The sequence below is a fragment of the Pseudochaenichthys georgianus genome, chromosome 16, assembly GCF_902827115.2.
Source record: "Pseudochaenichthys georgianus chromosome 16, fPseGeo1.2, whole genome shotgun sequence".
In the NCBI taxonomy this organism is placed as follows: Eukaryota; Metazoa; Chordata; class Actinopteri; order Perciformes; family Channichthyidae; genus Pseudochaenichthys; species Pseudochaenichthys georgianus.
Window position 1 is genome coordinate 33,885,787 of NC_047518.2, and position 23,086 is coordinate 33,908,872.

The 23,086-nt window shown below is 38.1% G+C and overlaps 2 protein-coding genes across 4 annotated transcripts; both read left to right on the forward strand.

The window, feature by feature from the left end:
• The first annotated feature begins 1,232 nt into the window (after nt 1-1,232).
• LOC117461347 (uncharacterized) lies at nt 1,233-6,683 on the forward strand. 2 transcript variants are annotated; one of them, XM_034103172.2, is made up of 10 exons: nt 1,233-1,321; nt 1,746-1,776; nt 2,777-3,202; nt 4,142-4,199; nt 4,393-4,701; nt 5,066-5,179; nt 5,560-5,607; nt 5,713-5,753; nt 5,979-5,994; nt 6,144-6,683. In XM_034103172.2, exons 3-10 carry the CDS (start codon nt 3,089-3,091, stop codon nt 6,170-6,172), a joined length of 729 nt encoding a protein of 242 aa, XP_033959063.1. In that variant the 5' UTR covers nt 1,233-1,321; nt 1,746-1,776; nt 2,777-3,088; the 3' UTR covers nt 6,173-6,683. The 2 variants fall into 2 exon arrangements, with proteins under 2 accessions (XP_033959063.1, XP_033959064.1); XM_034103173.2 differs by having other exon boundaries at nt 4,396-4,701.
• Nucleotides 6,684-7,375: 692 nt separating this feature from the next.
• lsr (lipolysis stimulated lipoprotein receptor) lies at nt 7,376-21,448 on the forward strand. 2 transcript variants are annotated; one of them, XM_071206162.1, is made up of 11 exons: nt 7,376-7,587; nt 8,914-9,243; nt 11,773-11,892; nt 12,180-12,236; nt 13,598-13,744; nt 14,233-14,442; nt 14,657-14,713; nt 15,178-15,294; nt 15,704-15,998; nt 17,657-18,116; nt 20,687-21,448. In XM_071206162.1, the coding sequence occupies exons 1-11, from the start codon at nt 7,548-7,550 to the stop codon at nt 20,720-20,722; spliced, it is 1,869 nt and encodes a 622-aa protein (XP_071062263.1). In that variant the 5' UTR covers nt 7,376-7,547; the 3' UTR covers nt 20,723-21,448. The 2 variants fall into 2 exon arrangements, with proteins under 2 accessions (XP_071062263.1, XP_033958354.1); XM_034102463.1 differs by lacking the exon at nt 12,180-12,236.
• Nucleotides 21,449-23,086: the final 1,638 nt, after the last annotated feature.

Below are 23,086 nucleotides of genomic sequence, written 5' to 3' on the forward strand. Positions count from 1 at the left end.
ATGACAACCATGCTTCTTTGCTGCTTTTGTGGAGGAAGTTACAGCGCCACATACAGGCTCCTGCATATGTACTGCAGCTTCTCCAGCGGTTGGAGCTAAACGGAGCGGTCTCGTGTGGACAGACACTATCCGGATAACTATTGCGTGTGGACGGAAGCTGTTTGTGATTGCGTTTGCGTTAATCCTATGCGTTTAGCCGTTTTCGTCCTCGTGTGGCCGCAGCCTCAGTCAGTTTCCAGATGAGAAATGTAACCGAGGCCCCGTTCAAAGACTCATGTTTAAATGGCAATGTCTCAGCACATCAAAAAGCTGCTGTCCAGGTCGTCACACAGTCCTTAAAATACGTCTTCAATTCACTTCAAGTTCTCGTTTTCATCTTTAACTTCTTAGTTAGTTAGTTCTTATATCTAAATACATAAGCCTCTCAATACTATTGTATGACTTTTGCTTTTTAATATTTACATCAGACATATAGTATTAGTACTCTAGGCTATTTTTGTTATTGCAGTGATAATAGGATCTTTAAAAAAAAGTGTGGCTTTATTGAATGTAAGTGTGAGTTGTTTTAAACAATATGTTGCTGTTTTTCTTTGGTTTAGAATTTCACTGGGAATCAGCACTTTTCATACTGGAATCAGCATTTTTTTATTCATTTAAATGTATTTCTTTGTCTATAGTGCAAAACAAGAAACACACAAAGTGATAACCACAGAAACATTGCAGTGTAGGGTTTATCATGCTAGTTTAATTTACTTGATGCTTCTTCAGTGAAATTGGGACACGGTTGACTTTAAACTGCAATGAATATTTGTGTAAAAAAACCCTGAGAAGTAGGTCATGTTCACATGTCCATGAACAGAAATAGGATGGATCTTTCTTTCACTTCTGAATCTGATTGGTTGCACATGTTAATCTATAGCTAAATGTATTTTGATGGTTCTTAAAGAATATCTTATTTGTACAAATCCACTGTCCTCTGAGGAATAAGAGCCCCCGAAATACCAGTAAATGCTGTCAAACAGGTGGATTAGGACATTTAAGAGAAGGTTAAAGAAACATTACAAACACACTTTTGCCCGGGGTAAACATGCTGCATCAGGCAGTGGGGTGTACTTCAATAGAGATAATGATATGTTGTTTCCACCAGATGGAGATCATGTACAAATTAATGGTGACGTTTACGGGAATCCATGAGCATTTCCTGGTGCTGGCCATTCTACCTTGTGTCACTACCAAGGAACATCTTAGCCTCTGTTGATCATTTTAAAAAACAAAACCATGACCAAACCAACCAATGATTTTCTCCAACCTCAGCTGCAAAGTAAGTTTCTTTATTTTAATTATATCATTTAAATGCATTTGGTGGGAAAGACAAGCTTTTTTATGTGCTGAGTGTTAAGGCCTGCTGCAAGAGTCATTCATTCGAGCATGCAAACCGGCCTGTGCACTCTAAGGACGAAGCTAATGTCGTTTTTAAACAAATCACAAGTTTTGTTAACTTCAGTGACCACAGAAATGATTGTGTTCATATTTGTTAATCTGAAATGTTGCTAGTTACAATTTTAGAAAAACAACATAAGCAATTGTGACTCAGTAATACAATTCCTACGCAGGAAGTTCCTGTTATGTGGTTTTATCAACAACAATGCTATCATTTGTGTGTGTATGACTTTTTAATTTGCATCTTATCAGTTTTGTAAGTGATAACTATTATAAGTAACTGTTTTTATGTTTCACACTTGTAGGTGGCCAGGGCCTACACACCCAGGAGAGCGGGTATGAGACTTTTCTTTCAATTCCTGACCTCAACCTTGTTATTAACATTATGAGTGCAACATGTTAAAAGGTTCAAAGGGCTATATTGTCATATTCACAGCTACAGTGTAGATATGCATTAAACAACAAGTCCCAGGCTCCTCCAACAATGCAACATACATATATATAGGACATAAAACAAAACAATACAAATGGTGCAAGCTCATGCGTTTAGCAGTCTTATGGCCTGTGTGCATGAGTATGCGTTTGTACTTTTGAAGTAATACTGTGCGTTTCTGATTTATATTGACTTTAAAGTGTACAGAGACTTTGGAAAATGTAGATCTTATTGGTAAATATTTTGAATCTGAATATCATGTTTTCATGATTTCAGGTTATATATATTATATATATAACCTAAAATCATATATATATATATATATATATATATATACTGTTAATAAGTTCTCAGAACCTTAACCCAAGTAAAAGTACAATTATTTTGGTCTTAAAATATTCCACAATAAGTAAAAGCAAAGTAAAAGAACTAATTCTGCACACTGACCCATTTCAGAATGATAAAAAGTACAGAAGTATTATCAGCTAAATGTACTTAAACAGTTAAATGACTTGTGAATGGATCTTTTCACAGTATCATATTATTATGGGTATCATGTTATCCTGTTTTTATACATGTAACAGCATTTAATACTGGGTAGACTAGTAGTACAGCATTGCTTTATACCATATCAGCATATATAGTAACTGTGAGTGATGGAGTAGAAGTATAAAGTAGTATTAAATGGAAATACTCAAGTAAAGTACAACTATGTCCAAAAAGTACTCAAGTTCAATACTTGGGTAAATGTACTTCCCTACACTAAGTCAAAGTCAAAGTCACCTTTATTGTCGATTCCTCTATTTGTGTTACACAGACCGGGGGCCGAAATTCGGGTTTTCACCATCCCAGAGATTCATTATATATCATCATTTGTTTGATTCATTTCCCTTTTCAATACAGTGATGATGGCCTCTCCTCCAACATGAAGCACACGTTCATTGATCATAACAATGGAAGTGCGCCTCTGCCTGTAGCAGATAAGGGCAGCTGTGTGAAACCAATTCCTAAGGAGGAAAGAAGCACAGTTGTCCCGTGGTCGCACACCTCAGTGTCTGAGTATGCTACTGGTCCAAAAACACACTGTGTTTGCTGAAGAGGAGTTCAAAAAACCGCCCACCCAAGCTGTGACAGACAACATCGCAGAAGAGGAAGCTGTCAAGATCGTATCCGGCAAGACAGCCATTACAGAGGAGCATGCAGAGGTAGAAGGAGATGAAAGCTGCACTAAGATGGACTCTGGGGAAATCCCTGAAACACCAAAAGGTCAAACACTGGTCGGCAGAGAAGGGAGAAGCAAGGGAAGAACTGCTCCAAAGCACTGGAAAGGTAATTACATTTACATTTGTATTAATTTTATATGATTAAAAATGCATTTCTTGAAAATATATTTCAATTTTAGTTATTTTAATTGTAGAGAATAATGTGCACATGTATATGCAGTGTTTTATTACACACTCAGTGGCTACTTTATTGCGCCTGTACAAAGCATTTTTTTATTTCCTCTGATAGTTTTTATTGAATGAATTGGATATCATGCATTTCTCATCATTACTCTTATCATTACGTAAATACATAGGCACATACTGTAAAATGCGAAACCTACACCTATTCAAATATTACAGTTAAAAACAACAGCTATTCCATAAATTCATTACAAAGACCTCGTAAGGTTTGGGTTTTAGGTTTAGGTATTGTCAGGAATGTGTTACTTCAATTATACGTTTATTAAGAAATGTTTCAAACGTTTACTGTCCTCTCTATTCACTTAGACAAGAGGGTAAGAATATAGAAAACATCTACGCTTATAATGTAATACAATGCATTACAACACATCCACTAACTCTGAACACAATACTAACACATATAATCGAATTAACTCCTCTTGTAAACACAATACAACACACTTTAAAAATGTATTACTCTTAACATACTCAATTGTCCCAAGCACTCTAAAGTTTGGGGCTCTCTGCTGGAACTGCCACCCCCGCGACCCGACCACGGATAAGCGGGAGAAGATGGATGGATGGACTCTAAAGTGCATTTTATTTGTTTGAATGGTCCTTTATAAATAGAGCTTAAGTGATTTATTAGACAAGAAGACTTTATGGCAGTGTATTTTGTTTTGTGTTGCATGTAGTGTTTCTAATAAAGTGGCCACTGAGTGTATAATTGTTATGTGTCTCAGGTATAATATGTATTAATTTATGAACTGTAATACAACCATTTGATGAGGAAAACTACATTTTTTCCTCTGTTTTTTTCCAGTGTTCCAGTGTTTTTCCCTTGTTACTACTTGTGATTGGTGTCTCTGACGGCTCTTCTGGTACGTGTTGAAAGTGGATTTAGTAATGTAACACTATGTGCAGAGCACTCCTAAATGTATTTCTTTAATTAGGTTTGATTGCATTGAATATGAACCGAAATATTTTGTATTTGAATGAACATTGAGAACTGCTTTAATGCACAGTGTTTTAAACTCATATTTGATACTCTCTGACATGGGGCTCATTCTTCAGCAGATCAAGATTGTAAATGTAGAGACATTCACCCCACCGCAGGCAAATGCTATACCTGCAAGGACAAGGACGGATGCAGTAAATTGAAGAACATATATGATTCCCGGGTTTACCTTAATCCCAAAGAGATTTACCAAGGAGACGATACAAAGTTTCCAAGATGCTCTGAAATCTCTCCACCTGGTGATAACTGTACTGTGTGCCTGGACCTGTCTTCTTCTTCCATCAACATCTTCTGCTCAGAGCACATTGGAGAAATAGACCTGGAAGGAAGCAATGCACAGTACATTGGCACCTTCTCCTTAAAATGTACGTATAGATAATTGTATTAAACATGATCTCTGCTGTTTTCCTAAACATCTAGTTTCACACTGAGCTCCCTCTATAGGTTTTTTAAGCATTGGGTCTGCATAATATTAATAATAATGTTCCAACAGCATTGAAATAACAATATTACATTTTGCAAAAACTGCACAATACACATTGAAAAATATATAATTTAAGATTTTTTAAAACAACAGAACATAAAGTTTGTGCCAGGTAATTATTTAGCTAACTTAATTAGCCAACTATTCTCTTGCATCGTGTCTTGTCTAATCAGTTTTGTATTTGACTTTTGAGCCAAACGATTGCTGTTTGGTCATTAGCAGTTAAATGACTTTCTTTTCTTTAGGTGTAAAGCTGCAGCCCCCTGGCCCAACCTCACAACCAAGTGTCTCATTGTCTAATGTCTCACCACATCCAAATGTGCATGACAGCACACGTCGTGGATTGATTTCTAGCTCTGGTATGTATTTAATCAAAGCACTACATGTAAATGTATTATTGTTATGGCTAAACTGCATGTTGTGTAATGTCTTATTTCATTAAGCGTATTTCTACGAAGTTAGCCGAGGCAGTCTATGTTTGTTATTCTTTAAAGTGGCTCACCCCTTGACGGATAATACACACCAGTTTTTAGTTACATTAATACCCAGTCCTGCATCAAATCCTATACCATAATGGAGATTATAACTTTCAGTTTTGAATGAAACAGTATTTTTTATTACCGATATAGGCAGCATAGGTTAAGATAGGTAACAACAACAAACAAAGATGTATTTTACTTTTGATTTAAATTATTTCTGTTCGGTTATTAACAGTTGAATTACTTCCTCTTTTCTTTAGGTGAACATTCAACTGTGAATGCACATCTTGGATTGATTTGTAGCTTTGGTATGTATGTAACAATAGCACTGAAGGTCAATTGAATATGGTTATTGATAAGCTGGCCTGACATGATGATTCAACATGACAGCTATATGTGTTTTTATTTTTCAGTCTTTTTGATCGTGTTGGCAGCGCTGGGGATCTCCTATCATGTAAGTCTGACTCAATATGTTCAATAATCACACAACTTTCAATAATCATTGAGACTGAATTACATCAAATCGAGTTTCTGCACGAGTCATTGAATATATTTTAGGTCTTACATATTCCAAGTAAAGTCTATTCTACAAAATTCAAAGGATAACAATGTATAATGTTTGTAAATGTAATAAGTCACATTTCTCTTTTGAAATTGCTTTTTTTCCTTTTTTTTTTAGTGCTACAAAAAAAGAGGTAGGTCTGTAAAATATCACAAAATCTCTAATCTGAGTGTTATAATATTAACTCGAAAAATAAAGGAGGCTCAGAGTTGACTGGGAATATTGTACACTCAACAGATTCACATTTGATAATCAAATCATGTTTTTTTTCTTTTCAAATAGGATTTCAATCGGTCAACAGTGGACTCTGAGGAAGGAGGAAGTGTGTGGACTGGAGGCCTTTCTGCTGCAACTCATGATGATTTTATTATTCATTTAGCTGTTGATTGTTTTCTTAATAATGGTAATTGTTGGTCTTTAAACATTCAAACCATGTCATCAAGTAGCTTGTTTTCTTCTTAAAAATAACTAATAGATTATCAATATAAATGCTGATAACTTCTCTTACAAGTAAAAGTCCTGTATTCAAAATGTTACTCAAATAAAACTAGAAAAGTATAAGCATCAAAATATACTTAAAGTACAAAAGTAAAAGTACTCATTATGCAGATCGACCCATTTCATAATAATATATGTTTTGAAGTAGGATACAATGGAAATACTCAATTGAAGTACAAGTATCTTAACGTGCAATACTTAATGTACTTAGTGACTTCCCACCTCTGAAAACTGGTTTCAGTTGTACTTGCTGATAGCAATGTTGAAATAAGAGAGCTTTTTGCAAAAATGGCGTAATGCACGTGTATCCGCTGTCTTAATAAAAATGGCTTTGAACAGCAAATGGTTCTGTCATTATTTCAAGTTAAATGAACAAGTGTTTGTGGTGAATAATCATTATCTGCAAAGTGACCTGTGGTTCTAGCTGTCAATTAAATAAAGTGGAGTATAAGGTAATAAACATGGGAATAATCAGGTATAGTACAGGTACTTCTAAGTTGTTATAAACGTGGTCCAATGCAGTTTTCCCACCACTGAGTGATAAGTGCGGTAACACTGAGCAATAACGTCACACCTACAGGAAGTACGCCAGCTCTCTCACACTCTCGCGCACGCGCGCACACACACACACGCACACACACACACGCACGCACGCACGCACGCACACACACACACACACACACACACACACACACACACACACACACACACACACGATGAGAGTTGAACATTAACACACAATGGTGCTTTGACATCTTATCAGTGTCTGGGTCGTACCAACTGGCGGTCAGGTTAAAGGTAGTTTATTGGTTACATTTTTATTTGGGCGATTACATCTGTTGAGAAAGGGATTGTTCCCTATAAAACGATATACTTCTCTTATTAGCAGGTGTTTGGTGTCAAATGTATCCACAGTCGACAAAATAAATAACCCAAAATCATGTGCACACCCCTGTGTTTCACAACCTGTATTTGAAAGCTCACCTGTTGGCTGTTCTGCTTCGGTGGGGCGTTCAGGTACTCCCCTTCGCCTACAACGTACAAAGACACAAAATGGAGCTGAAACTACCTGGCTGAGGAAAAGTACAGTTGCGCTCAATATTATGCATAAGACGAAGTTTTATTTGGGTCTCTAAGGAAATAATTTAAAAATAAGTCGACTGAAACTTTGAGGAAAGAGGATTCAAAATGTTCTGGACCTTAATCATCGCCGCTTTAGTGGCAACAGGTAAGTTGGCCTGTTTTTCTTTTTTTTCAAAACAGGGTGGGCCCTCTTCCGTAAAAAGTCCCTTGATAAATAGCCGTTCGCAGTGTCGTTATTTTGTGGTAATATCATTTTTGTCACAGTTTGAGAAAGGGTTCCTATGCATGCAAGGGTTTATTAAATGCTATGTATACGAATGTTGAACACAATTATCAAACGACATATGTTAACCATATAACCACCTGATGTGACACTTTACTCGAGTATTAGCACGTTTTCTACTCTATTCTTCTTCACTAGAAAACAATGTCAGGAGGAAATATTTTACCTATTACTCCACATCAATTTGACACTTAGGCCTATAGCCACTTGTTACTTTTTACCTAAAAACACAAGTGACGTGCTTGAATATGATGCTGTACCATAGTAGCCTACTAATACCCTGTAGTAAACATGGTATCTTACATTATCTCCTCATTGAACAACTCAAACATTTATATTACATGCATTTGTTGATTCAAAACAAAATTGTATTTTGATAGGAGCCAGTTTGTATTTTAGTAGCTTTACTTTTGATGGATTGATTTATCAATGAATTAAGTAACATTTTGAATTCAGGATTATTTTACTAAAGTAAATTATCTAAGTATTTCTTCACTTGTAGTTTGTTCTTGTGGGTAGTTGTTTTGTTATACCTAGAATCTTCCTTCACAATTAAAACTGGTAATAATTTGTTAATATTTTATGTGTTGTATTGCAGTACAACATATATAACTCCAATAATATGCCATTATTTAGGAGATTGGAGCTGCAGAAGATTCAAACAACTTGAAATAATATAAATAATTAGGATATATTTTCTGGTTGGTGGTCAAAAACCATCGCACTGCCTATCATTTTATGTTTGTCATGCTATATGTGCTATAATGTCGCTGGTTGAGAGAGAAGTCCCAGCAGACAGAAGTCACTACAGCAAAGTGACTTGCTGGAAATAATCAGTTTTTTCTTACTGTTAACAATTCCTATGAAAACAAACCAAAAATGTAATTGTAATACATGTCTTGGCTTTGTAACTACATTGTTTTTAGAGCATCCTAAGTATTCATAGCTTTCATACTTGGATGTAATGGTCAGGCTGAAAAACAGAGGCAGTCTGAGGTGACTCATTACACACACACTCAGTGATACTAGCAGTGAGGAAATAATGTTTCTCAGATACCACACCCTAGGGGTTTTGTGGAGTAATAAGAAACCATAAACAAATTATCAAATGTCAGTAACATTTTGCTAATAATAATCATTATCTACCAGTCCATCTCTTATTTTTAATTCTCCACTATTTCTTTCTAGAGTCCACCATGGCCATCTCGGTCCAGTGCCCCACCAAGAGGTACATCGTCATCCTCTTTCAGGACGTCACCCTCAACTGCAACTACCAGACTACCGCCACTCAGTCTCCTGTTGTCACCTGGAAGTACAAATCATATTGCCGGGACCCCGTCCAGGCTGCGTTTAGTCCAAACAGTGCGGATAGCATCTTGTCTCAGAACAACCCCAACTATGACCCCAACATCGAGTGTGCCGATTCCCAGAGGACGGTGCGCATAGTGGCCTCCAAACAAAACACTGCTGTTACCCTCGGTTCAGACTACCAGGGGCGCAAGATCAGCGTCCAGAACAGTAAGTTAATCAAAGTTAACACTTAATATTTCATAGTATACTATAGTAAATACCAGGTATACATTTATTTCACTTTTAATTCAGTTAAATTAAAAAGTAATATGTTGTGATGAATTTAATAAAAGTATTTATTAATTTAACAGAGAAGTTGCAGCGATTAGTCGATCAACAGAAAATCATCTGTCAGCTTTTTTTTATAATAATCACTTAAAATTCTCACAGAAATATATGTTGATTTGAGTTTCCCTGTTGTGACTTTAAATTCAATTGTATGTCTTTGAGTTTTTAGTGTTGGTCAGACATAACAAGACAGAGAGAAAATTGGGCTTTATGAAATTATGACTAATTTTCACATTATGACCAGTCATTATAATGACACAAGTTTAAAGGCTAATGATGATAATTTAAATAGAGTTTTTAATTAACATACTTCTTTCCTCTCGACAAACAAGCCAAGGTAAGTGATTAAAATACCTTTACTCTGTCATTATCTGACTCTGTAAAGCGTGTACACACTAGTTGTATTACTGTCAGAGCTTTGTGTGATTTGTCACTCTCATATATGTGTACATCTGCTTGGATATGATGAGTCAAATGTGACTAAATTAAGATTCAACATTCAAAGATGTATTTGTCACCGTCCTTTTTGTCAATACGTGCAGTTAAATGCGGGGGCGGTAATCTCAAGGGGAACTTAAAAAGAGAAACTAGTGGATTTATGACGGCCCAGTGTAACGTTCAGGTTGATATTTTAGTAATAGGCCGTTGATTCATACCCACCTTGGAGGTAGGCTAATGAGAAAATAATATATTAATAGGACAGAAATGCTGACATAATGATCTCCTTCTAATTTAATAACTAACATCAGCTTTAAAAGCTATCCAGAGTTATTTATTTATACTGCCACCATGCATGTGAAACAACATTTATTTTCTTTATCATAATCATCACTTTGACACTTTTCAAAGGCTAATCTGCAAAGTCTTAACAGGGCTGAAGGAAGTTAAAAAAACATCAATACTAATAAAAAGATCAAATGTACATAACGGCTGCACAATAAAACACAACAGACATAAAAACAATGAGGTTAGAGTAAGGTTATCACCGTAGCATAGATCTGACAGTTATCAGTCAAGTTGCCAACCTGATCTCTTAATAAGAACTTATTTAAAAGTGTAGGGTTTTATTGACAAAAGCATGATCACTCTTAGATAAAAGATAAAGTGCAGGTTCACACCATCACTAAACGAAGACCTGGTGCATAGCAGAGCACTTACACATTTTAAGTAGTAATCATTCTCCAAAAAAGTGATACATTCTTGCTAAAGAAACTCAAATATAACCAGTAAAGGGTTAACAGGACACACCTAGGCTGTGTGAGTCTGTTTACAAATTAGCCGCGATCTGATTGGACTAAATGGAGCAAGCTTGTCTGGCGGGAGATAGCAGGAGGCACTGCTTTAACTCATATATCAATATTCCAATTACTGTATATTATAGACTGTTTCTATTATATTATGTTTCTATTTTATTTTATTTACTTGCACTATTTTATCTGTGTTATTGTGTTGCACTGTTGGAGGAGCCTGTGACCTAAGATTGTCATTGTCATACAAACACTGTAGCTATGCACACAATAAAAGCCTTGAGACTTGAATAAGTGCACTGTGCTGAAACCACAGATAAACATGAGCCAGAAAACATGCTTGTGATTTTGATACTCAGCTAACCCCTAGGTCAAAGTTCACAGCTCAGTGACGTAGCAGGTTTGCTGAGGCCAGAGGACAGAATGAAAAGTATCATGATAATGTACGACAGGCCTTCATAAAAACTGTAAATTGTTAACGATCTGCATTAATACTACTACAAACTCATTTATGTACTGCATCGTCACATTTCGGTGGGGAAACTGCCAGATCTGCTACGAGGTAAAGAATGAGTTTATTTCAGGCTGCATGGAAACTGTAGACATCACATTGTAGAGTGCAGAGGTGTATTATTATTTCTCCCTATCTTCACTCCAAGTCACGATGAAACTGAAAACTGAAAAGATATTCATCTGTACTTCACACAGCCTGCTTTCAGACGTGTTCACACACACGCATGCAACCACAAAATAGCGCATTGCTTTATCATAGTTTGTCTGCATTATGCAATATTTACACATATAAACTCGTGTAGATCAGCGTAGCGTTTTTCATTTAAAAATGTGCGTGACATTTATTTATAGAGTGTTCCAGGAAAATACGTTACGTTTAATGATTTTGAGCAGTGCATTTTTTATCCTTGTTATATTTATCAAAAACAAAGGTGAGATGAGAAAAACCGTAGGAGTGCATACAGCTCAATACACTGTCCGTATGGGCATGAGTATATTTTTAATAGTATGTTTTTCTTGTACAAAAACTGCAATTGAACAAGGATTATATGATCCAGCTGTTCTATGATTGTAATAATAGAAAAATAATAATACTATAGCCTCTCTAAGACAATTAATCAAACCCATGGACCTATTTTTTTCCTCACAGATGCAGACCTGAAAATCGCGCAGACAGCATGGGGCGACAGCGGTGTCTACGTCTGTTCTGTGGTCTCCGCCCAGGACCTTTCAGGAAACGGGGAAGACTACACAGAGCTAATTGTTCTTGGTAAGTTGCATTTGGAGCTCATGTGGTCACATTTGTTTTTTTTCCCTCTCTATACTTCCCCTTATCTTTACTTTCCTCCACCCATGCACACACAAAAAGGTTTTCACATTATTAGAAGTTGAAAAATAAACTTGGCCGTGATGTAGTGTATGGGCAGATGTACAGTACCTTCAGCAGAAGGGCAATTTGCCACCAGCAGGAAGAGTCTTAAAAGTAATTCGCTCTAGGCAGTAGAAATCTGACCGAGACCACTTTAAAGTAATTGTGGCTTTATCTTTCTTTCACAGAGAGAAAGTCAAATACTACTGACCTGCTGCCTGGTATTGACTTGCTGGTTATGGAAGGTAGTACAAACCCCTTGATATAGCTCAGTCATGTTGTAGTCCCACAGTAGAGGTGTATGACAGAGAGGATAAGCACTAGCTATAGATGAAACATTTATAACACAACCACCTGGCTGCATTGCTTGAAGTCACTCAGGTTGTGAGTTTGAATTTGAGCAATTAAAGCCTCAGACATACAAAACTATTTCTGGCCAAAGGTCATAATCCTAGTTCAAAAGATTACGTACAAAGTATGACTCATAACCACAGCGCCCTACATTCAAACATCCCGTTGTGGGTGAGAATGGGAGAAGGTAATAATACGGTTAGGCAAACTTAACTGTTCTGCTCGTATGATACTTGACTTACACACAATCTTTCTCTACCTCACACTCACTCCTTATCTACTTCTGTTTCCCTCTCTCTTTAATATGGCTCACATGTTTGACTTTCTGTAGTTGCCTAGTTGAAACAAAGGTGCTTTGAGCACACATTTTCTTATCAGTGTACATGGCAACATAATATTTTACATTCCAACAAAAAAGTTTTCCATTTGAGTTGATTCATTTAAACTGACATTTTGTCGCCCAACCATTACTGTTTGTTTCTTTGCTTTGTGGCATGTGCTGCCTGAACTGACACGCAGAGTGAAATCATCCCCTCCTGGGCACAACAAAAAACCTGCTTTAACGGTTTCACAATACCTTTTGAAAATTACCACAGCAGCCAGCATGCTTTGTTGATCTGAACACTCAATAACATAAATAAAATCTGTGTTTATACTTACAAACAAGAAGCAACACATCCTATCATCATACCAACACAGACAGCTTCCTCTTGTTTAACACAAATCCAACTTTTATGTTCAAAGAGAAGAGTTCCCATTCCTTTAGTCATTCTCATGTTCTTTTTTCTCACAAATGCTGTTGACAAATAATTCTGCAGTTCAGGAAAATATTTGTCTTATATTCTGGCTTTATCTTACATGTTAAAGAGGTCCTATCATGCATTTTGGGTTTTCCCTTTGCTGTAGTGCGATATTTAGGTTTTTGTGGAAGAAAATGGTATACAAAGGCTAAAATGTTTAGACTCTTTGTCTACTTCCATAACATAGTGAGATCACTATGGAACAACGCTTCTATTGGCTTGTGCTCCAGTGATAGGCAAAGGGGCGGGACAACTCAAAGTAGTTGACCCATGCACAGGCAGTATGAGAAAAAGAAGCACTTTGTGAACATTTATGGCATGTATACATGTCACAGTATAGACACAAAATACAAATATGAACCTTCACATTAGCATAATGTGTCCTCTTTAAAGGAGACTTAGTGACGTAAATATTAATATAAATGTATCTAATGCACCCCTGCTGGCCCACACAGACTGGCTCCTGGTTGTTTTGGTGGTGCTTGGCTTCTTGCTGCTGCTGCTGCTGATCGGGATCTGCTGGTGTCAGTGCTGTCCGCACACCTGCTGCTGCTACATCAGCTGCCCCTGCTGCCCCGAGCGCTGCTGCTGCCCACGGGCCTGTGAGTACCACATGGAAAGCCAATGAAACTGAACTTCTTGTCGTTCTTTTACAGCATATACACGCTTTAAATCCTTTTTGAAATAAATATGTCAGCACTTATTCTGAACTTCTATAACGGTTTTAATGTTCTATGTCTTTCGGTAATATTCACACACAACTGTGTCCATAAGGTTAAGCTCTAGCTTTCCGATAACATTTAACAATGTCAAACTGCACCAAGCTTGATTTTCACTTTAAACATGTTATGAAGCTGACTTGCATTTTAAACATGCTAAATTGTTCAAAAACTAAAGGACAGGCATATCAAATATGATCATTTTCATTTAATTTTTGCGGCAATAAAAATGTAGTTGTATTTCCCACTATTTCTTAAAGTGGACCCTTAAAATGGCTTTGTCCTTCAGCAGTTACTTATGAGCTATTTCTGCTGTAACACACAGTTATGTTTTATTCCACTCTAACCAGCTGTCCTCTGTTATTTCCCAGTGTACGAGGCCGGAAAAGCAGTGAAGAAAGGTGGAATTCCCATGAGTCAGTATGCTCCCACCCACTATGCTCCCAGTATGTACGCCCAGCCAGGATATGGTCAGCCAGGATACGGTCAGCCTGGTATGCCCATACTTCCTCTACCCAACGGAGCCGGGTACCCACCTCCCCATAACGGTTACGGTCGTGAATACGATGCCGCTAGCTCTGGTAAGAGTACTTTTAACTTCTCATATAAGAGCGGCTGATTAGTCATTGTCTGTGTGGGAATTGAGTCAGCAGAAACCACACATTTGAGTTTCATAATGACATAAAATCCCCTAATGTGTGAGTGTGCAAACCTCGGACCGTAGTTATGTGTCATGTTTTTTTAAGTTCAGCTTTCTTAAATCTTAATTGAAATGTGTTTGTTGTGTCTTTGCAGTTGGACAGGGCTCCCAGGTGCCTCTGCTGCATGGCCAAGATGGTGGGGGGGACAACAGTGAGTAACGTTTTTCTAGCCCTGCCACCACAAAACCTGCCTACTTATAGATGTTTCCACATGTCTACTGTTGTAATAATAAGAGGAGTTTCCATGTCTCACCATTGTTGTTTCACTACTATAATTGTTGAGATGAGTTGCATCCCATTGTTATACTACTTTTTCTTTTTAAATAAAAGATTAGGTGGCTTTTTGAAACAGATATGTCGATTATGTTGTAAATATCATCCTGGTATTTTTTTCTGATTTCCCCCAGGATTCATGCACATGAAAGGAAAAACAATGTCTTTAAATAGTAAATATATATATATTAATAAACTGTTTATATAAAATACCAATGTATTAAAGGGGAATCTGACTCCATTGTGTCCACACCTTGACTGCAGTTATGTTCAAAGCACATTGGTGTATCTGCATCAAGCTGCCAATGCTCAAATCTGATTTCCCTTTCTCCTTCTCATCAGCTCGCAGTGGGTATCGTATCCAGGTAGACCCCGATGGTAATGCCACACGTGCCATTTACTATATGGAGAAGGAGCTGGCAAACATGGACCCATCCAGACCCGGAAACTACAACCGCAGTGAGTGACAGATCACTTCCTGCTACTCTGGTCACAGTCACTGTCCTCATAATACTGTGGGGCAAATAGATCAACTTCTGGTAAAAGCTGTCAAGAGTTAAGAGGCAGCCACTTAGCCACGGCCAGCGTCTAGTTTAGGATCTGTTGCGGCAAAAGTCTTTCTTTACTTTGACTTTTCCCTGTCAAAATAAGGCAATTTAAAGTACTTTACAAAAATGAAAAAACCAAAAGGAGCATTACGAAATACGACATCATAAAATGGCATTTCAAAACACTCAAAAAGCAAACCGAATGAAATAAACATAAAACAAGCTAATCAAAACCGGTATAAAATGCATGAATACAAGTTGCAGTATACGATATGAATACTTCAATTAATAGCATTACCTAACAATTGTTTCCCCTGAAGTGGATAATATGACCGAAGTCAGTTCCCTGCACGACGGCCTGGACTCTCGGGGACATGGGGGTCGCCCCCAGCCTGCACCTCTGGCCACGGTCTACGACAGGGATGAAGCCATGAGCACCATCAGCAGTGTTTCCCAGCAAGGCCAGCGCCGCGACAACTACCCGCGTCAAGGTGGAGGGTACATGGGGGACCGTGTGCGTGCCCGCTCCATGGACAACCTCGACGACATCGGACGGCGCAACGGCCGCGATGACCCCCCGCCCCGCCGCCCAGACGAGATCAGAGGCAGGAGAGGGTGAGTCTCCATGAGCAACATCTTCTTATTGTCACCGGGACCTGGAGTTCTTTTTATTTACCTTGGTTGAATCTCAGAACATTGGGGTTATAGGGTCTCGCTTGGGTCGCTGAGCTTTGACTCCAAGAAGTGAAGACTGTTCACATTTACTTAAAATTGGATATAACGGAGCCAACAAATAAGCTTTTCGCACCAAGCAGAATAATCATTTGAAAAGCAAAACACAATTTGAAGATTGGATGCCAGTGTACTTGAAATGTTTTGCGGTTCTTGTTTGTGGTCATGTTGTCACCATCCGACCAGTAAAGCTAGCAAAAGATGATAATAGACCTTGGAGTGGAGTGTGTCTCTGTTTCTCTAAAGATAAGATAATTATCAAGAGCGTGTGAACTACAAACAGGGACGGCCTCCTTTTGTGTTTTATTTGGTTAAAGGCACTGACTTGTGAACACTTGTTTAAACTCTTTTACTTGTATTTGATCCAGGCGGGGTTAGGAAATTATTGTTATGTGTGTTTTGCATGTTTTTCAAATTATTCTCTGTCGTTTTACAGGTTTAAGACTAGCTCCTGGGATTTACACCAAACCTATCAATGATAGAAGGTATATAGAAAGTAAAGTAACGAAGTGGTTTTGAAGTCAGAATCAGTGGTGTATGATTCTGTGTGAAGCAGTTGTTAATGTGAGGTCAAAGACACAATTCTCTTGTTGAAGAGAGGCCCCCTCCCCTGAGTGGGCAGGGTTAGCTAAATATCTCAGGAACTCTGTCCGGGTGCTGCAAAGTAGGAGGACGGCCCCTCTGCTGCTCCCAGCCAAGAAACTGCACAAACAATCCCACAGACAAACAGTATCAAGGCAACAGGTCTCTGGGGTCATCGCAGTCAGTTCATACACGGCTGGTTCATAGTGAAACAGACGCAGCAATACACAGGCACTGTTTCAGGAGCAGATTTTTACATCTGGGTGATTATTAACATTGAACTGGATATCATTTGGGATTGTACAATTATTGAAGTAATGTTCAACCATGTTCGCTCTGCTGTGCTGGTACAGGAAGGTTTGTTTCTGGATAGGTAATGTCCACATTTAGAATAAAAGTTCTTATCGTGTTGCAGGTATTAAAACCACATATATCTGTTTAAATCATTTAATGATTCCAAATGCATTAGGCTATATTCACAGATTTTTGCAGATTTTGTTTCATATAAACAAGTTTCGATTACAGCCGAACAGTCCAAACAGTATTTTATGAATTTATTTTTTTTCCTAGGTGATCCAATGTACCTATCTAATACAGGGCACACACTTTGAGAATGATGCATAACAACAACAACAACAACAAATGAGCATCTTCGTTAGAGAATGTAATTGTCTTTTAGTTTAAGTAAAGTTGAACTATGTCACATTGAATTGAGTAGCCTTATATAATGCTGCACATATTACACAGTGTAGCTTAGTTTTGAGGTGCAGTACTGTACAGGTAGTTGATCTGATTGATGTAGAATCTGCATTTAAGCTAAACCTATGCCACAGTTTAAGCTGGAACGGAGAACACTGAGGTTTAACCTACAGTATATTTAGCTCTGAGTCTAATGGCGGAGCAGCATATTTTGTACGTTTCTTCCTCCTCTCAATGTGTGCCTTTTTCTGTCTCTTTAGCTCGGATGACGGGTGGAGCAGCAGCGCCCGAAGCGGCAACGACGACCGCCGGCGCCGTGACTACTCCCCAGAAGACCGTGGGAGAGGAGAAGGCGGCGGTGGCTACGGCGGCCTCCCAGGGAGACGCAGTCGCAGCCGTGATGACCTGATGGCCCTGGAGAGAGATCGCCGCCCTGAAGGAAACGCCAGGGGGAGGCGAGACGATTATGATGACAACTTCCTGCGAGAGGCCATGGAGAGGAAGAAGATGGGCGAGCAGCAGAGGGCGCGCAGCCGGGAGCACCTGGACAGCGAGAGTGACCGCTCGGACCGGGGCAGGGTGCCGCGCGGGCCCCCCCCACTCCCCCAGGTCCCGGCCTCCGCACACCACGGCCGCCGTGATGATTACCCACCGCCTGCACCGCCACCGTACAGTGACGATGAAAGTATGTCATCCTCAAAGAAAAGCAACCTCCGCAAGGTGAGTCACAGCACAACTCTGTACATTCACAAAAAAGCACTGTGAGCTTCAGGGTGACTCAGGGGATAGTTTCACATCTTTCAAGTTTATTTTCAAACCAGATATAACATCAAACACAAACTGAACACTGAGACAAGTTTTGGTTGCTTTGATTGTTCCCTTTGTTCATATGTGACCCGCTCTATCGAAATCAGTTGGAAGTCGCAACGGCTCATTTCAGAATAAACGTGGATTTACGTAAGAAAATAGTTGTTTGGGTGTTCTGTTTGATTTTAAATAAACAAAGTCTTGGCTTTCAGAATATGAAACTTCTATTTCCAAAATCACACGATAAACACATGTTTGAAGCTTGTAAAGGGAAGAAGACAGCTCTCCCTCGCCACTCTGCTGTTCTGCTGTTCCCCTCCCTCCGGCTGAAATTATGAATGTAAGGCGTATAGTAATCATAGATAACACGGCAGGGTCCGTTACAGTTTGTTTTCATCTGATTTCAATCAAAAAAAGTCTTGGCTTTCAGAATATTAAACTTGTTTCGGCAAATTCAGATGATAAACACAGCTTTGAAGCTTCGTCATAATTACAAGCGGATAACGGAGTAATTTAACGTCACAGCAGACGTAACAACAGACAGTGTTTCTCGTGAGGGTTTTCCCCGGGAAACAAACACAATACACACAAACACAAAATTACACAAACACACACGTATACACACACATACACACATTCTCGAGCTTCCCCCAGACCAGTAATCTAAATCTTCCCTCTGTACTACTTTGATCATTTGCTCCGCTAATAATCAATCAGATCGATGGATTCCAGAGAAGAGGAAACTTTAAAGGCCTTTTTCTCAAAATGATGACTCGGTGACAGTCATTATATAATTAAGCAATAGCTCACGACAGGCCGTGGTATATGCTCATTATATCACAGCTAAGGGGCGTGGTTCGGCCCGACGCAAAGCGAAGCTGTGATATAATGAGCATATATCACGGCCTGAAGTGAGCTATTGCTTTTATAAAACGGTTACCAAGTGTGGCAATATGAAAAAAAAATACACACTCTAATTTAAATAGATTTTATTAGTAAATAATGATTTTCAAAATGAAATGGTTCCTCCGTTGCCTTCTGCGCGAAACATATTGCGAGGTGGTTGCTATGCAACAACACTAACAGCTAGCGAACATATTAGACAGAGAGCGTTGATCCATTATTTGGCTATTTATTTACATGCATTTGTATGTTGACGTTTATTGTGCACCCACTGAAAACCTGTCCAGCATCAGTAGCATGGCTTACGTGGTTACTTGTTGAGGTTGTCCTAGGCTGTTGCTTGGCGTGGTGAGAATATTGCTCCACTTTCTCCGGTCCCCGAGATTCGGCTTACAGTAGCTCTAGAGAGAGCTTTCGCACCTGTGGCCACTAAAGGTCATAATTGTTCTGCTTTGTGTCAAGACCCGCATCAGAAAGCTTTTGAATGGTGGTACTTTTCCAGTTGGTCTACCTGTTCTTCACGTAGCTCTGCATGTCGTCGTTTAGGTGCTTTTTTTTCTGGAGATAGGCACTGCTCAATCCACTCTTCCATAGTAAGACCCCCCCGGAGGTCGAAGTTAATCTTAAATGTTTCTTATGCTTTGTAAGTTTGTTCCGTAACGGAAGAAATGTATATTTATAAAACTGACAAGTCAAATCAAGCAATCTGATTGGCCGATAGTGTTTTTGCGGACCTCTTTGATTACAGATTTGAAAACATCGTTGCTTGCTTTAAAAGTAGCACAATTCATTATGTCAAACCTTGGAAAGTATCTAGATATCCCTGGCCTAATGCCAAAGGAACTGCACACTGAATATGTTTTGCCGTTTGATGTCTATGTCTGGACCGCTGCGTAAAAAGGAGGGTTTCTGCCCCGTTACTTCTCCGCTGCTTTCTTGTTCCAGTATGAAAAGCAAACTGCAGGCAGTTTGCTTTTCAGCCCAACGGTATACTGTTTTTCTCTGGAGGGATACTGACTTGTTGTGAAAAGTAATTTACAATTCTACCCGTGGTATACGCTCAGTATATCACGGCTAAGAACCAATCAGATTGCTTGATTTGACTTGTCCGTTTTTATAATACCTTTTTTATACTAAAACAACCGCAACTTTTGAAGATATCTACTTGATTTGAATAACTTGGGAAAGCTTAAGCCTCATCTTTTTTTGCATGTAAGGGTTTTTGGGATTTGTCCCCATCACTGACATTGATGAAAGTACATGAGCAGGAGGAAACATTACAACAAGCAACACGTGTAAACTATAAAGAGGACTTCAATATGTTTTACCTTTTCCTTTAAGTAGGAGCCCCAGGTCTGTAACGATGACATTTTTAAAGACAAAAGGAAAAATGTAGGATTTTTATAATCCAAGTTGGGACTTCTGTGGACAATTTTAAGCTACAGCTGAATAATACCTGTTTAGCCAAAGCTCTGTAAAGCTCATTCCTATCTAATCTATAAAATCACCAACCTCCAATCAAATTTGGATATTTATTTGTTGTTCCTAATATTTAAATGAGCCTTTTTCTTGTGTTGCAGAATGGAGCTGTGAGCAGGGAGAGCCTTGTGGTGTAAAACACCAACATTAACAGGAGCAACCTGTCCCACGATGGACCAGTTGATCTCTCAGACTGTAAATATTAATACACTGCTAATTTGATGTGCTGATTTTTTGATATTGCATAATTTACATTAAACTAGAATGCTGAATGTATAAGTATACTTTTCAGGGAAGAGGTGCACAGATGAAATGTAACGTGCCTTTTCATGTATTACACATTTTGGCTGCCACAAGTGCCTTAGAGTGTACAGAATTTAACTTGCAGATGTGAAAGTCAAGTTGATAAACAATTCTCTGTAAATGTGTTTACATCTTGACGATTAACATGTATCCCAATTGGTTTAAACTTTTAACGTTTTTACCTTTTTATGTAGTTTCAGTGTACTTATTTAGATTTTTAGGGGTCAATAGATTATTTTCTGGCTTTTTACTTGTGATAAAATGAATAGTTTTTATAAAAAAATGATGTACATTTTAAAGGATTTTATTTTGTCTTTGCTTTGTGTTCTGTTTGAGCGAGCTCAATGTATTTAGAAATCTGGAGAACAAAACTGTCTCGGTTAGAATTTGTGTTTGAGTACTCACCTTTTTATTTTTGGTTTTATTTTCTTTACGCAATATTTCCCTTTTAACCTGCAGTATGTTGTACAGCTGACCAGTAATCCACTCTTGAGAACTCAAATGTTTATTGTGATGTGATGAAACCTAATTTTACAATAAAGGTCTTTGCCAGACATTTATTTCACTTGCATAATTGTACCACTAGGTGACACCATTACGTAAGTGTGTTATTTAATAGCACAGTTGATCATTGCTGCTGCATGTTAAAACACACTGTGTTTAAGACTATAAACTTTATTACAGATACAATACATGGCTAAGGGATTTCTGTATATATCATTGGTTTTATGATATCATCGTCAGTTCCTACTAACATGAGGATTTCTGTGTTCTCTGTTTATGTGTCTCTGAAAAAAAGTACTTGACTACTTCAACTAAAAGTTGTAGAAGGTCTATCACCATGAGTAAGAACAATTAATTCAATGAAGAGGTTAAATCAAAGGTTCTCTGACAACATATCTGCATGCATTTGAATTTTAAACTTTGCACAAATGGGATTAATTCCAAAGTTATTGACTTGTCTTTATATTTTATTACTGTTTCAACTTCTCTCTTTACCATATATTTATAGTTTGTCCACTCATATTGTAGTTGCCTCTTTATATGTGATTTGCCATGCATCATTACAGGCATTATTGTATTTGAGTATTGAACATACTGCTCGGTGTGTGTGTATAACAAGAAGCAGCATGATGGTGTGAAAACTGCTTCTGCCCTGTATCACTTTGACCCGAAACAAGATTTCACTACAAGTTACTTAACAGGTAAGAATGCCAATCATTCATGCTTTGTTATTTAACTGTTCAAATGTAATTATATAAAATGCCACTATTTCGATTTCAGGACTCGATTCTCCATGATGGCCGTCTTCTCATGCCTGCTGTTGATCAACACCCCGATGTCTCTGACACTAAAGGATGGTTACAGAGTCCAAGGTGTGTGCTGATCATCTCCACATTACCACACGCTGTCCGTTGTGACATGCAGCTCGCACAGGGGAAGTCATTTTGAAATATATTGTGTGTGGCAATTTAAGTCTCTTTAACTGACGGATGGTTTTCCTGATGGTTTGAATGCAAGTGTTTTCGAGCATTGTGGATGACCACATTAGACAGAAGGGTGTGTGCTGCTTCTGCTTTTAGTTTATCCTGTTTCTGCATTTTTCTCACCAAAGGAAGTTTGTAGCTAATGGCAGACTTTCTGTGATTACATTAAGACTGGCTTTGTTTATAGGTATTACACATAACAGCTCAAGCCTACAAAAGAGACCAGCCAGCCTATGAAGGTGCTGTTTTTAAGAAAGTATAGCTACATTTAGGCATCCCACACAACTCTTTTTTTTTTTTTAATTCATACAAATAAATAAACATTTAGCATTTCTTATAACATGATCAAAGAATTGCAACGCTAGTGTGGGAATGCATCAAAAGATCCAACACAACTGTGTAATCGTCCTTTATGGCACATAACTAGTGCTTATATCACATCGAATATTTAAAATGATCACTTGAAAAGACAATATCCTCTTTCATGAACTGTAGTGATGCTGATCAGTTTGTTAAAATTGATGTTCTTAAAAATAAGCATTGCTTTAAAAAAGTTTTTTCTTGAAAAGATGGGTTAAAAACGAGATAAATGTAGGGGACAATTACTGCAATAAACATCCAGCTCTGACATTTTGATCACCAGCTTTATTTCAGCTTCACCACATTCACCATTAATAGAAACCACCATTTTGAGTCCAGTATGTTATCCTT

Excerpts from the sequence above, each read along its gene's own strand:
- LOC117461347 (XM_034103172.2), top strand. The coding sequence starts at position 3,089 with ATGAAAGCTGCACTAAGATGGACTCTGGGGAAATCCCTGAAACACCAA. Across the intron at positions 3,203-4,141 it reads TGCTCCAAAGCACTGGAAAG|TGTTCCAGTGTTTTTCCCTT; the intron begins GTAATTACATTT and ends GTTTTTTTCCAG. Across the intron at positions 5,180-5,559 it reads TGGATTGATTTCTAGCTCTG|GTGAACATTCAACTGTGAAT; the intron begins GTATGTATTTAA and ends TCTTTTCTTTAG.
- lsr (XM_071206162.1), top strand. The coding sequence starts at position 7,548 with ATGTTCTGGACCTTAATCATCGCCGCTTTAGTGGCAACAG. Across the intron at positions 14,443-14,656 it reads ATACGATGCCGCTAGCTCTG|TTGGACAGGGCTCCCAGGTG; the intron begins GTAAGAGTACTT and ends GTGTCTTTGCAG. Across the intron at positions 15,295-15,703 it reads ACCCGGAAACTACAACCGCA|TGGATAATATGACCGAAGTC; the intron begins GTGAGTGACAGA and ends TTTCCCCTGAAG.